At 39.4% G+C, this 15,949-nt stretch overlaps 1 protein-coding gene across 1 annotated transcript; it reads left to right on the forward strand.

The window, feature by feature from the left end:
- Positions 1 to 717: 717 nt before the first annotated feature.
- LOC143485477 (TOG array regulator of axonemal microtubules protein 1-like) lies at positions 718 to 15,585 on the forward strand. The gene is made up of 5 exons (XM_076984922.1): positions 718 to 901; positions 1,128 to 1,363; positions 1,852 to 2,010; positions 2,274 to 2,400; positions 15,574 to 15,585. The coding sequence occupies exons 1-5, from the start codon at positions 887 to 889 to the stop codon at positions 15,583 to 15,585; spliced, it is 549 nt and encodes a 182-aa protein (XP_076841037.1). The 5' UTR covers positions 718 to 886.
- The last annotated feature ends 364 nt before the right edge of the window (positions 15,586 to 15,949 follow it).

Genomic DNA, 15,949 nt, shown 5'->3' on the forward strand with positions numbered 1-15,949 from the left:
CAAATAGAAAACTTCTGCCTCTCCCTCAAGCACAAACCAGTCACTGCTGGATTTATAGCCTTTTTTGCATAGTTGATGACCTCCATTGATTTTCTGTGCTTGGATAATGCCGATCTTTTCCAGTGCAAGTGTGATGCAGTGTAGAGACCTGCTTCAGATTAGCTTCAATCTATACCACACTACCTGTATTAAGACTGCTCTGATTTTAGGAGTTTCCATGGATACCAGTGCCCGCTATCCCATGAGGGCTACCAGAGCATATAGTGGATACACTCCAGCAAGGTGACTACACACACTTGCACACCTGTGCAGGCTCGCTCACAATCTCTCACTCTCACTCACAGGGTCAGTGCTGCTGTTGATTTTGAAAGGAAAATTGATGAACTCATACAGTGCTTTTCCATCATGTGTGTGTGTGTGTGTGTGTGTGTGTGTGTGTGTGTGTGTGTGTGTGTGTGTGTGTGTGTGTGTGTGTGTGTGTAGTCTCTCCTCTGAGCTAGATAGCCAGAGGCTGCAGAGACTGATTGAAGACAACAAAAGGTGGCTGGAATCACAACGCAAAGACCCAAATGTGTATCCTTTCACAATCTCTCTCTCCCCCTCAGCTTATACACATGTATGTATCACACACAAACCAGTACGGGAACAGAATGCATCATATTTTCACACACACTCTCTTGCACCCTTGTACTCTCCTGAACCTCTGCCCAGGCCTCTCTTCACACGCTACCCAGCTGCCCCACCCACCAATGGGCTGGTCCAGCTCGGCCTGGACGAGAACAATCAGATCAAGGTCTACCATTACCGAAGAGGCACAACCCACTGATGTCCGTGTATGTCCAGTGCAAACATCAGTGGATAGACAGAATACAAACATGCCATCAGCATGTACACATTACAGGTGATGTTGCTGACAGTCAAGGCAGATTTTGCATAGTACTTTGAAATTCTTTTTTGATAAAAACATTTCTCATCTAATTGAAATTCAGATGGAATATCTAACTGTAATTAGTGATTAAGGTATTTCCGCCTACATAACACATTGCAGTGGTGGATTATACTTATTAAGATGGCGGTGGCAGTGTTGGATGTGGCTAAAACGAGCTGGAACGTCGTCTTTCCTGCAGGTGCTGAACCTGCGCTCTGGCGTGTCCCGCACGGCGGTGGTGTCCTTGAGGGAGTTGTACTCCAGCCTGCAGAAAGGGATGGACCAGGAAATGGAGGCTACGGCTAAGGTCCTCCTCCACAAAGCAGCGGAGTCCAAAGGCTTCATCAGGCAGGACGTGGACACAGCTCTGGACAGCATGGTGCAGAACTGCACCCCCATTCGGAGCATGAACGCCCTTCTCGCTGGAGGACTCTGGTCAGTTAGCATGCAGTGAGCTTTAAACTGTGGCTTTCAGATAGCAACAACAGTCACAAGAAGCTAACACAGCACTAATTTTGGCTGTTGTTTTTTGCTGCTGTTTTTACCTCTCCAATGTTCTTTCAAAATATTGCCCTGGCCTATATCAATATTTTTAGTTATTTATCCTCTTATATGTTATTTTTATTGTGTTCCATCTCCGCTCTGCTGATCCAAACTGCCATTCACAATGCTTAAAAAATAGGCTAGTTAGCTAGCTCACAGAGGACATACAAACATTTTCTGTTTAAAAATACACATGTACACTAACTGGTGCAAGCTAAGCAATCGAATAGAATATGATCATTTGATTGTGCAATTAGATCATACATAAGGGTTTTAAGTTTCTTTATAGAAGTTAAAAGTTGTACTGTATACATTGGATGGATTAATAGTTATTACTATTATTATAATAGTTATTTTTTTCCTTCTGTTTTCCTCAAAAGTCATCTGAATGCTGCAGTAAGAAAGTGTACTGCTCGGCACTTGGCTACTTTGGTAGAGAAGATTGGTGCTGGCCGCTTATTGTCTGGGGCGAAAGACATCACACCGCGAATTATTCCTGCAGTCTCCAAGTTGGCACAGGACTCTTCACAAGAAACCAAGTTAGTACTGGGATCAGAACGAGAATTCTACAAAGCTTATTCAGTTTCCCAGATAGTAATATTTTGCTGATTCTTTTAGTCTCCTAGTCTGATACTCTGAAGTCAGCAAATGCTGCTAAATTGTAGAGTAATAGAAGCACTATCGTGTTTTCTAGACACAGACAGCCTTGTAAAATTGTGCTGGTAAGATAAATGGTCAGTGTGCTGTGAGTTACGGGTCCCTCACAGTTCTCTCCTGTTTTGGGGTCTGTTCCTCGTCTCAGGCGCTTGGGCCGGCGTATGCTGCTGTTCCTGTCCTCCCACCACGACTTTGATAAGATGGTGGAAAAGTACATCCCTGCCAAAGACCTGGCAACCATCAGGGACACTGTCCACACTCTGAAATCCAAGGTAGAGATTCATGTTTGGATACATGATGAGGATTTTTTATCCCATCCACTATGCCCCATGTTAACTCATTAAACAAATGTATGTGTAGACATATATTGTAAACAAATACTCGAGTACAGGGCAGTGTGTGGCACCACACATTGTATTTACAGTAGGGCATGCACAGTGTAGTTCCAGACCCAGTAGTAAAAGGACAGAGCATGGTTCAAAATGAACCGGCTTGAATTTCAAATACATTTATCAAAAAACTATTCTTTCAGAAAGTCATTCCACTGATATGCTAAGAGATGCCAGATATAAAAAAAGATAAAAGATTTACCAGAAATACTATAATTCCTATATTAATTAATAATATTTATAATATTGATAATAATCATTCCAGAGAGTTACCATAGTTACCAAATACTGTCACTTTATTTGAATGAAATCTTTCTAGGTTAAGAAAATGCTTCTGTAATAACCCAGTGCTGTCCAGGGTTGATTTATTAGGGTTCACACACGTAGTGTGGGAAACCTATTGTAATTGCTGAGATTTTTAGGGTTCACACACGTAGTGTGGGAAACCTATTGTAATTGTCGGGTTTTTTCTTTCTTATTATTATTATTATTATTATTTTTCTCCGCATAAAACGCATACTGCAGCCTAGACCGTAAGGCCCAGAGACACCAAACTTGGCAGAATGGTGTAGTCTCTTTGCGAGACCGTGCCAAAGCACAGAGACCCACATTGGCCTGATGGTGGCGCTATAGCGCACCATTTTGCGTTTTGGTCCATATCTTCCAAACCGTATGGCCTAGAAACAAAATTCCACTTCAGGTGCATTCCTTGGCTTCAGACAAACAAAAAAGCCTCAAGAACCATTAAGCTCCGCCTACTTAGATTTTTTCCTAATTTGCATAATATGCAAAACCTACTTTTTTGTACTAGTCCCTGGTTTTTCATCGGATCACCACAACCTTGGTGTCAAAATATTCAGGAGAATCTCATTATCAACGTTGCTTAAAAACATTTTGAGATTTGCATACAGTCTGGTTGTCACATGTCAATCAATAGCTCCAAGGCGTGGCCAAATTTACTTAAACAGCCATATCTCAGCAACGCTTTGACGGATCTTCATAAAATTTTAACCGTTGTTAGGGCACATGACTACGAGGTCATACGTCAAAGCTGGCCACGATTGTCCAATAGGGGGCGCTATAACATGGGAAAAACTGTATCTCAGAAACCATAAGTCACATCAAGCCAAAACTTTACAGGCATCATCAGGGGCCCAAGTGATATCAAGACACACAATGATGACATCATCACTCAAAAAACATGGCCGCCATGAGCCAATTAATTTTTATTTGAATTAATTGGCCATTTGACAGACTTACCATTGGCCAAACAACATGAAACCTCACCACTGTGCATATCCCAGGACTATGTGTCATGCTGTGCAGTTTTAAAACATTTGGCCACTAGGTGGCGCTATTTGTGAAAATCATGCATAACTCCTCCAAATTTTCACTTAGGAACATCCAACTTGTTTCTTTTTATTCCTTGCAGTAGACCTGACAACTTTGCAATTACAAGTCCTATTAAAAAATGCATACTTTTGTCACATTCATCTATTGTTTGAAAATAGCTATTTACAAACTAGTCATAGGAATTTGATCCAATTATGGAAAAATTGCTATGAGCATAATCAGTAGACTCTGTAGGTAAAAACTGATTAAAAAAATGTTGGATTTTTATTTATCTGATTGGTCCATTTTCCCATTATATCATTGTGGCCATGCCATATATGACCTATATTGCTATAACTCATAAACCATGTATGCAATCAACTCCCAATTTGAAAGGCTTTTATATCCTGAAGTCCTTGTGAGGTATGCCAAGTTTGGTTCAAATTGGCCTGTCGGGGGCGCTACAGTACCCAAAAACCTAAGAAAACATAAAAACTCATGCTGCAATCTTGTTATGCAGAATACAGACAAGTAATTGGTCTTGTATGATCCAGATCAATAAGTTCTATAACATTGCAATTGCATCTTATAACAAAAAGTGCACTGCCTGACCAGAAATGAACCTTTTAATTCACCAAAATGTCATATTGCATTACTGAGATTAATGAGATATCAGTATGGTAGTACTTGGGCTCCATCTAGTGGCCAAACATCGAAACGGACTGAAAACTATTTCTCACATGAAATACCACACAAACACACACACAAAGCTGATCTCAGCATGTGATTTAGTTCTGTGATCTAAATCATTTTGCCAATACAATTTATTTTGAACCTTTTGTGTCTTTACTGCCTCAACTGAAACTTTTTTTTACATAAAGTACACTACCTGACCAGAAATTAACCTTTTAAGTCACCAAAATGTCCTATTTCATTACTGAGATTAATGAGATATCAGTATGGTAGTACTTGGCCTCCATCTAGTGGCCATATTCCAGAACTGACTGAAAACTATTACATGAAACACCACACAAACACACACAAAGCTGATCTCAGCATGTGATTTAGTTCTGTGATCTGACTCAATTTCCCAATACACATTATTTTGATCCTTTTGGGCCTTTAGTGCCCTAATTGAACCTTTTTTTGCACATTGATTTATTTGTGCATTTTTTTCCACTCAAATAGCTTCTTTTCACATTTAGGGTCTAAAGGACCTTTTGGGCCTCTGCCTATTGAGGCCAAGAGGCCTATTCGTGTGTGAACCCGCCAATTGCCGCTTGCGGCTATTTAGGGTTCACACACGTAGTGTGGGAAACCTATTGTAATTGCTGAGATTTTTAGGGTTCACACACGTAGTGTGGGAAACCTATTGTAATTGCTGAGATTTTTAGGGTTCACACACGTAGTGTGGGAAACCTATTGTAATTGTCGGGTTTTTAGGGTTCACACACGTAGTGTGGGAAACCTATTGTAATTGTCGGGTTTTTTCTTTCTTATTATTAGGGTTCACACACATAGTGTGGGAAACCTATTGTAATTGCTCGGATTTTTCTTTCTTTTTTCTTCTTATTATTATTTTTCTCCGCATAAAACGCATACTGCAGCCTAGACCGTAAGGCCCAGAGACACCAAACTTGGCAGAATGGTGTAGTCTCTTTGCGAGACCGTGCTAAAGCACAGAGACCCACATTGGCCTGATGGTGGCGCTATAGCGCACCATTTTGCGTTTTGGTCCATATCTCCCAAACCGTAGGGCCTAGAAACAAAATTCCACTTCTGATGGATTCCTTGGCTCAAGCCCAACAAAAAAGCCTCAAGAACCATTAAGCTCCGCCTACTTAGATTTTTTGCTAATTTGCATAATATGCAAAACCTACTTTTTTATACTAGTCCCTGGTTTTTTATCGGATCACCACAACCTTGGTGTCAAAATATTCAGGAGAATCTCATTATCAAAGTTGCTTAAAAACATTTTGAGATTTGCATACAGTCTGGTTGTCACATGTCAATCAATAGCTCCAAGGCGTGGCCAAATTTACTTAAACAGCCATATCTCAGCAACGCTTTGACGGATCTTCATAAAATTTTAACAGTTGTTAGGGCACATGACTCCGAGGTCATAGGTCAAAGCTGGCCACGATTGTCCAATAGGGGGCGCTATAACATGGGAAAAACTGTTTCTCAGAAACCATTAGTCACATCAAGCCAAAACTTTACAGGCATCATCAGGGGCCCAAGGGATATCAAGACACACAATGATGACATCATCACTCAAAAAACATGGCCGCCATGAGCCAATTAATTTTTATTTGAATTAATTGGCCATTTGACAGACTTACCATTGGCCAAACAACATGAAACCTCACCACTGTGCATATCTCAGGACTATGTGTCATGCTGTGCAGTTTTAAAACATTTGGCCACTAGGTGGCGCTATTTGTGAAAATCATGCATAACTCCTCCAAATTTTCACTTAGGAACATGCAACTTGTTTCATTTTATTCCTTGCAGTAGACCTGACAACTTTGCCATTACAAGTCCTGTTAAAAAATGCATACTTTTGTCACATTCATCTATTGTTTGAAAATAGCTATTTACAAACTTGTCATAGGAATTTGATCCAATTATGGCAAAATTGCTATGTGCATAATCAGTAGACTCTGTAGGTAAAAACTGATTAAAAAAATGTTTGATTTTTATTTTTCTGATTGGTCCATTTTCCCATTATATCATTGTGGCCATGCCATATATGACCTATATTGCTATAACTCATAAACCATGTATGCAATCAACTCCCAATTTGAAAGGCTTTTATATACTGAAGTCCTTGTGAGGTATGCCAAGTTTGGTTCAAATTGGCCTGTCGGGGGCGCTACAGTACCCAAAAACCTAAGAAAACATAAAAACACATGCTGCAATCTTGTTATGCAGAATACAGACAAGTAATTGGTCTTGTATGATTCAGATCAATAAGTTCTATAACATTGCAATTACATCTTATAACAAAAAGTGCACTGCCTGACCAGAAATGAACCTTTTAATTCACCAAAATGTCATATTGCATTACTGAGATTAATGAGATATCAGTATGGTAGTACTTGGGCTCCATCTAGTGGCCAAACATCGGAACGGACTGAAAACTATTTCTCACATGAAATACCACACAAACACACACACAAAGCTGATCTCAGCATGTGATTTAGTTCTGTGATTTGAATCATTTTGCCAATACACATTATTTTGATCCTTTTGGGCCTTTAGTGCCCCAATTGAACATTTTTTTGCACATTGATTTATTTGTGCATTTTTTCCACTCAAACAGCTTCTTTTGGGTCTAAAGGACCTATTGGGTCTATTGCCTATTGAAGCCAAGTGGCCTATTCGTGTGTGAACCCGCCAATTGCCGCTTGCGGCTATATTTAGGGTTCACACACGTAGTGTGGGAAACCTATTGTAATTGTCGGGTTTTTTCTTCTTATTAGGGTTCACACACGTAGTGTGGGAAACCTATTGTTATTGTTAGGTTTTTTCTTCTTTCTTATTATTATTATTATTTTTCTCCGCATAAAACGCATACTGCAGCCTAAACCGTAAGGCCCAGGGAGACCAAACTTGGCAGACTGGTGTAGTCTGTTTGCGGGACCGTGCTTAAGCACAGAGACCCACATTGGCCTGATGGTGGCGCTATAGCGCACCATTTTGCGTTTTGGTCCATATCTCCCAAACCGTAGGGCCTAGAAACAAAATTCCACTTCTGATGGATTCCTTGGCTCAAGCCAAACAAAAAAGCCTCAAGAACCACTAAGCTCCGCCTACTTAGATTTTTTGCTAATTTGCATAATATGCAAAACCTACTTTTTTATACTAGTCCCTGGTTTTTCATCTGATCACCACAATCTTGGTGTCAAAATATTCACAAGAATCTCATTATCAAGGAACATCAACAAAACTGTGACATTGGTATACAGTCTGGTTGTCACATGTCAATCAATAGCTCTGAGGCGTGGCCAAATTGACTTCAGCAGCTATATCTCAGCAATGCTTTGACCTATCTTTATGAAAATTTATCAGTTGTTAGGGCACATGACTCAGAGGTCACAGGTCAAAGCTGGCCACGATTGTCCAATAGGGGGCGCTATAACATGGGGAAATTTGTTTCTCAGAAACCATTAGTCACATCAAGCCCAAACTTTACAGGCATCATCAGGGGCCCAAGTGGTATCAAGGCACACAATGATGACCTCATCACTCAAAAAACATGGCCGCCATGAGCCAATTAATTTTTATTTGAATTAATTGGCCATTTGACAGACTTACCATTGGCCAATCAACATGAAACCTCATCACTGTGCATATCCCTGGACTATGTGTCATACTGTGCAGTGTTGAAACATTTGGCCACTAGGTGGCGCTATTTGTGAAAATCATGCATAACTCCTCCAAATTTTCACTTAGGAACATGCAACTTGTTTCTTTTTATACCTTGCAGTAGACCTGACAACTTTGCAATTACAAGTCCTATTAAAAAACGCATACTTTTGTCACATTCATCAATTGTTTGAAAATAGCTCTTTAAGAACTAGTCCTAGGAATTTGATCCAATGATGTCAAAAATGGCATAGGCATAATCTGTAGACACTGTCGTTAACTAAATATGGAAAAAATGTTGCATTTTTATTTGTCTGATTGGTCAATTTTTCCATTATATCCTTCTGGCCATGCCATAAATGACCTTTATTGCTATAACTCATAAACCATGTAAGTGATCAACTCCCAATGTGAAAGGCTTTTATAGACTGAGGTCCTTGTGAGGTAGGCCAAGTTTGGTCCAAATTGGCCTGTCGGAGGCGCTACAGTACCCAAAAACCTGAGAAATCATAAAAACTCACGCAGCAAATCTTGTTATGCAGAATACAGACAAGTAATGGGGCTTGTATGATTCAGATCAATGAGGTCTACAACATTGCAATTACATCTCATAACAAAAAGTGCACTGCCTGACCAGAAATGAACCTTTTAATTCACCAAAATGTCATTGCATTACTGAGATTAATGAGATATCAGTATGATAGTACTTGGGCTCCATCTAGTGGCCAAACACCGAAACTGACTGAAAACAATTGCTCACATGAAACACCACACAAATGCACACAAAGCTGATCTCAGCATGTGATTTAGTTCTGTGATCTGAATCATTTTGCCAATACACATTATTTTGATCCTTTTGGGCCTTTAGTGCCTCAGTTGAATTGAATGTTTTGTCACATTGATTTACTTATGCATTTTTTCCACTCAAACAGCTTCTATTCACTTTTGGGTCTAATTAGGGGTCCAAGCACCACCGGTGGAATATTTGTGTTATTTTATTGTATAGTAAGCCATCACTCTTTGGTTTGTTTGAGATTCACATGTGACAGATTTTGTCAGCTAAATGACAAGGGTTAAAGAGTGGGGTTTACATGTGGGGCATTAACAAGAGCTCTCCTGCTGCTATGTTCACAACTTCTGACAAATTCAGCCAAAGGTATATTTATTTGACTAGGCCCCTGGGTCAGTGTGTCAGTGCTTTTAACCTAATCTCAGCATTTGATTTAGTTGTATGGTCTGAATCATTTTGTTTAATGTCTTCCTCACTGTATGGCCTAGAAACAAAATTCTACTTCAGCTGTATTCCTTTGCTCAATCCAACCAAAAAAGCCTCAAGAAGCCCTTACTGCATACATGAAAAAACACACAAACACACACATACAAAGCTAATCACAGCATTTGATTAACTTCTATGATCTGAATCATTTTGCCATGACATTTTGTTTTGATCTTTTGGGCCTTTATTGCCCCAGTTGAATAATTTTTTGCAAATTACTTTATCTGTCCATTTTTTGGACTGAAGTAGCTTCATATCACTTGTTGGTCTAAAAGACCCTTTGGGCTTTTGTGGCTTTTTTTGTGTGAACCCGCCAATCGCCGCTTGCGGCTATATTTATTATTATTATTTTTCTCCACATAAAACGCATACTGCAGCCTAGACCGTAAGGCCCAGAGACACCAAACTTGGCAGAGTGGTGTAGTCTCTTTGCGAGACCGTGCCAAAGCACAGAGACCCACATTGGCCTGATGGTGGCGCTATAGCGCACCATTTTGCGTTTTGGCCCATATCTCCCAAACCGTAGGGCCTAGAAACAAAATTCCACTTCTGATGGATTCCTTGGCTCAAGCCAAACAAAAAAGCCTCAAGAACCATTAAGCTCCGCCTACTTAGATTTTTTGCTAATTTGCATAATATGCAAAACCTACTTTTTTGTACTAGTCCCTGGTTTTTCATCCGATCACCACAACCTTGGTGTCAAAATATTCAGGAGAATCTCATTATCAAAGTTGCTTAAAAACATTTTGAGATTTGCATACAGTCTGGTTGTCACATGTCAATCAATAGCTCCAAGGCGTGGCCAAATTTACTTAAACACCCATATCTCAGCAACGCTTTGACGGATCTTCATAAAATTTTAACAGTTGTTAGGGCACATGACTCCGAGGTCATAGGTCAAAGCTGGCCACGATTGTCCAATAGGGGGCGCTATAACATGGGAAAAACTGTATCTCAGAAACCATTAGTCACATCAAGCCAAAACTTTACAGGCATCATCAGGGGCCCAAGTGATATCAAGACACACAATGATGACATCATCACTCAAAAAACATGGCCGCCATGAGCCAATTAATTTTTATTTGAATTAATTGGCCATTTGACAGACTTACCATTGGCCAAACAACATGAAACCTCACCACTGTCCATGTCTCAGGACTATGTGTCATGCTGTGCAGTTTAAAACATTTGGCCACTAGGTGGCGCTATTTGTGAAAATCATGCATAACTCCTCCAAATTTTCACTTAGGAACATGCAACTTGTTTCTTTTTATTCCTTGCAGTAGACCTGACAACTTTGCAATTACAAGTCCTATTAAAAAATGCATACTTTTGTCACATTCATCAATTGTTTGAAAATAGCTCTTTAAGAACTAGTCATAGGAATTTGATCCAATTATGGCAAAATTGCTATGAGCATAATCAGTAGACTCTGTAGGTAAAAAGTGATTAAAAAAATTTTGGATTTTTATTTTTCTGATTGGTCCATTTTCCCATTATATCATTGTGGCCATGCCATATATGACCTATATTGCTATAACTCATAAACCATGTATGCAATCAACTCCCAATTTAAAAGGCTTTTATATCCTGAAGTCCTTGTGAGGCATGCCAAGTTTGGTTCAAATTGGCCTGTCGGGGGCGCTACAGTACCCAAAAACCTAAGAAAACATAAAAACTCATGCTGCAATCTTGTTATGCAGAATACAGACAAGTAATTGGTCTTGTATGATCCAGATCAATAAGTTATATAACATTGCAATTGCATCTTATAACAAAAAGTGCACTGCCTGACCAGAAATGAACCTTTTAATTCACCAAAATGTCATATTGCATTACTGAGATTAATGAGATATCAGTATGGTAGTACTTGGGCTCCATCTAGTGGCCATACATTGAAACGAACTGAAAACTATTGCTCACATGAAACACCACACAAAAACACACACAAAGCTGATCTCAGCATGTGATTTAGTTCTGTGATTTGAATCATTTTGCCAATACACATTATTTTGATCCTTTTGGGCCTTTAGTGCCCCAATTGAACATTTTTTTGCACATTGATTTATTTTTAGGGTTCACACACGTAGTGTGGGAAACCTATTGTAATTGCTGAGATTTTTCTTATTAGGGTTCACACACGTAGTGTGGGAAACCTATTGTAATTGCTCGAATTTTTCTTCTTTTTCTTATTATTATTATTTTTCTACTGATAAAACGCATACTGCAGCCTAGACTGTAAGGCCCAGAGACACCAAACTTGGCAGAATGGTGTAGTCTCTTTGCGAGACCGTGCTAAAGTACAGACACCCACATTGGCCTGATGGTGGCGCTATAGCGCAGCCTTTTGCGTTTTGGTCCATATCTCCCACCCCTTAGGTCCTAGAAACAAAATTCCACTTCAGGTGGATTCCCTGGCTCCAGACAAACAAAAAAGCCTCAAGAACCATTAAGCTCCGCCTACTTAGATTTTTTGCTAATTTGCATAATATGCAAAACCTACTTTTTCCTACTACTCCTTGGTTTTTCATCGGATCACCACAACCTTGGTGTCAAAATATTCAGGAGAATCTCATTATCAAAGTTCCTTAAAAACATTTTGAGATTTGCATACAGTCTGGTTGTCACATGTCAATCAATAGCTCCAAGGCGTGGCCAAATTTACTTAAACAGCCATATCTCAGCAACGCTTTGACGGATCTTCATAAAATTTTAACAGTTGTTAGGGCACATGACTCCGAGGTCATAGGTCAAAGCTGGCCTCGATTGTCCAATAGGGGGCGCTATAACATGGGAAAAACTGTATCTCAGAAACAATTAGTCACATCAAGCCAAAACTTTACAGGCATCATCAGGGGCCCAAGTGATATCAAGACACACAATGATGACATCATCACTCAAAAAACATGGCCGCCATGAGCCAATTAATTTTTATTTGAAATAATTGGCCATTTCACAGACTTACCATTGGCCAAACAACATGAAACCTCACCACTGTGCATATCTCAGGACTATGTGTCATGCTGTACAGTTTTAAAACATATGGCCACTAGGTGGCGCTATTTGTGAAAATCATGCATAACTCCTCCAAATTTTCACTTATGAACATGCAGCTTGTTTCATTTTATTCCTTGCAGTAGACCTGACAACTTTGCAATTACAAGTCCTATTTAAAAATGCATACTTTTGTCACATTCATCTATTGTTTGAAAATAGCTATTTACAAACTAGTCATAGGAATTTGATCCAATTATGGAAAAATTGCTATGAGCATAATCAGTAGACTCTGTAGGTAAAAACTGAGTAAAAAAATGTTGGATTTTTATTTTTCTGATTGGTCCATTTTCCCATTATATCATTGTGGCCATGCCATATATGACCTATATTGCTATAACTCATAAACCATGTATGCAATCAATTCCCAATTTGAAAGGCTTTTATATCCTGAAGTCCTTGTGAGGTACGCCAAGTTTGGTTCAAATTGGCCTGTCGGGGGCGCTACAGTACCCAAAAACCTAAGAAAACATAAAAACTCGTGCTGCAATCTTGTTATGCAGAATACAGACAAGTAATTGGTCTTGTATTGTCCAGATCAATAAGTTCTATAACATTGCAATTGCATCTTATAACAAAAAGTGCACTGCCTGACCAGAAATGAACCTTTTAATTCACCAAAATGTCATATTGCATTACTGAGATTATTGAGATATCAGTATGGTAGTACTTGGGCTCCATCTAGTGGCCAAACATCGGAACGGACTGAAAACTATTTCTCACATGAAATACCACACACACACACAAAGCTGATCTCAGCATGTGATTTAGTTCTGTGATTTGAATCATTTTGCCAATACACATTATTTTGATCCTTTTGGGCCTTTAGTGCCCCAATTGAACATTTTTTTGCACATTGATTTATTTGTGCATTTTTTCCACTCAAACAGCTTCTTTTGGGTCTAAAGGACCTATTGGGTCTATTGCCTATTGAAGCCAAGTGGCCTATTCGTGTGTGAACCCGCCAATTGCCGCTTGCGGCTATATTTAGGGTTCACACACGTAGTGTGGGAAACCTATTGTAATTGTCGGGTTTTTTCTTTCTTATTATTATTATTATTATTATTTTTCTCCGCATAAAACGCATACTGCAGCCTAGACCGTAAGGCCCAGAGACACCAAACTTGGCAGAATGGTGTAGTCTCTTTGCGAGACCGTGCCAAAGCACAGAGACCCACATTGGCCTGATGGTGGCGCTATAGCGCACCATTTTGCGTTTTGGTCCATATCTTCCAAACCGTATGGCCTAGAAACAAAATTCCACTTCAGGTGCATTCCTTGGCTTCAGACAAACAAAAAAGCCTCAAGAACCATTAAGCTCCGCCTACTTAGATTTTTTGCTAATTTGCATAATATGCAAAACCTACTTTTTTGTACTAGTCCCTGGTTTTTCATCGGATTACCACAACCTTGGTGTCAAAATATTCAGGAGAATCTCATTATCAACGTTGCTTAAAAACATTTTGAGATTTGCATACAGTCTGGTTGTCACATGTCAATCAATAGCTCCAAGGCGTGGCCAAATTTACTTAAACAGCCATATCTCAGCAACGCTTTGACGGATCTTCATAAAACTTTAACAGTTGTTAGGGCACATGACTCCGAGGTCATAGGTCAAAGCTGGCCACGATTGTCCAATAGGGGGCGCTATAACATGGGAAAAACTGTATCTCAGAAACCATTAGTCACATCAAGCCAAAACTTTACAGGCATCATCAGGGGCCCAAGTGATATAAAGACACACAATGATGACATCATCACTAAAAAAACATGGCCGCCATGAGCCAATTAATTTTTATTTGAATTAATTGGCCATTTGACAGACTTACCATTGGCCAAACAACATGAAACCTCACCACTGTGCATATCTCAGGACTATGTGTCATGCTGTGCAGTTTTAAAACATTTGGCCACTAGGTGGCGCTATTTGTGAAAATCATGCATAACTCCTCCAAATTTTCACTTAGGAACATGCAACTTGTTTCTTTTTATTCCTTGCAGTAGACCTGACAACTTTGCAATTACAAGTCTTTTTAAAAAATGCATAGTTTTGTCACATTCATCTATTGTTTGAAAATAGCTATTTACAAACTAGTCATAGGAATTTGATCCAATTATGGAAAAATTGCTATGAGCATAATCAGTAGACTCTGTAGGTAAAAACTGAGTAAAAAAATGTTGGATTTTTATTTATCTGATTGGTCCATTTTCCCATTATATCATTGTGGCCATGCCATATATGACCTATATTGCTATAACTCATAAACCAGGTATGCAATCAATTCCCAATTTGAAAGGCTTTTATATCCTGAAGTCCTTGTGAGGTATGCCAAGTTTGGTTCAAATAGGCCGGTCGAGGGCGCTACAGTACCCAAAAACGTAAGAAAACATAAAAACTCATGCTGCAATCTTGTTATGCAGAATACAGACAAGTAATTGGTCTTGTATGATCCAGATCAATAAGTTCTATAACATTGCAATTGCATCTTATAACAAAAAGTGCACTGCCTGACCAGAAATGAACCTTTTATTTCACCAAAATGTCATATTGCATTACTGAGATTAATGAGATATCAGTATGATGGTACTTGGGCTCCATCTAGTGGCCAAACACCGAAACTGACTGAAAACTATTGCTCACATGAAACACCACACAAACACACACTAAGCTGATCTCAGCATGTGATTTAGTTCTGTGATCTGAATCATTTTGCCAATACACATTATTTTGATCCTTTTCGGTCTTTAGTGCCTCAACTGAATCTTTTTTTTTTACATAAAGTACACAGCCTGACCAGAAACTAACCTTTTAATTCACCAAAATGTCCTATTTCATTACTGACATTAATGAGATATCAGTATGGTAGTACTTGGCCTCCATCTAGTGGCCATATTCTGACTGAAAACTTGCTCACATGAAATACCACACAAACACACACAAAGCTGATCTCAGCATGTGATTTAGTTCTGTGATCTGAATTATTTTGCCAATACTCATTATTTTTATCCTTTTGGCCCTTTAGTGCCCCAATTGAACCTTATTTTGCACATTGATTTATTTGTGCATTTTTTCCACTCAAACAGCTTCATTTTCACATTTAGGGTCTAAAGGACCTTTTGGGCCTCTGCCTATTGAGGCCAAGAAGCCTATTCGTGTGTGAACCCGCCAATTGCCGCTTGCGGCTATATTTCTTATTATTATTATTATTATTTTTCCCCCTGTAAAACGCATACTGCAGCCTAGACCGTAAGGCCCAGAAAGACCAAACTTGCCAGCAAGGTGCAGCAGGTGTGCAATGAGAGAAATAGAGACAGGGACCCACATTGGCCTGATGGTGGCGCTATAGCGCACCATTTTGCGTTTTGGTCCATATCTCCCAAACCGTAGGGCCTAGAAAC

The sequence above is a fragment of the Brachyhypopomus gauderio genome, unplaced genomic scaffold (genome assembly GCF_052324685.1).
Source record: "Brachyhypopomus gauderio isolate BG-103 unplaced genomic scaffold, BGAUD_0.2 sc34, whole genome shotgun sequence".
NCBI lineage: Eukaryota > Metazoa > Chordata > Actinopteri > Gymnotiformes > Hypopomidae > Brachyhypopomus > Brachyhypopomus gauderio.

Coding starts and splice junctions, on each gene's coding strand:
- LOC143485477 (XM_076984922.1), top strand. Junction 1,364..1,851: donor CTTCTCGCTGGAGGACTCTG/GTCAGTTAGCAT, acceptor TTTCCTCAAAAG/TCATCTGAATGCTGCAGTAA. Junction 2,011..2,273: donor GACTCTTCACAAGAAACCAA/GTTAGTACTGGG, acceptor TCCTCGTCTCAG/GCGCTTGGGCCGGCGTATGC.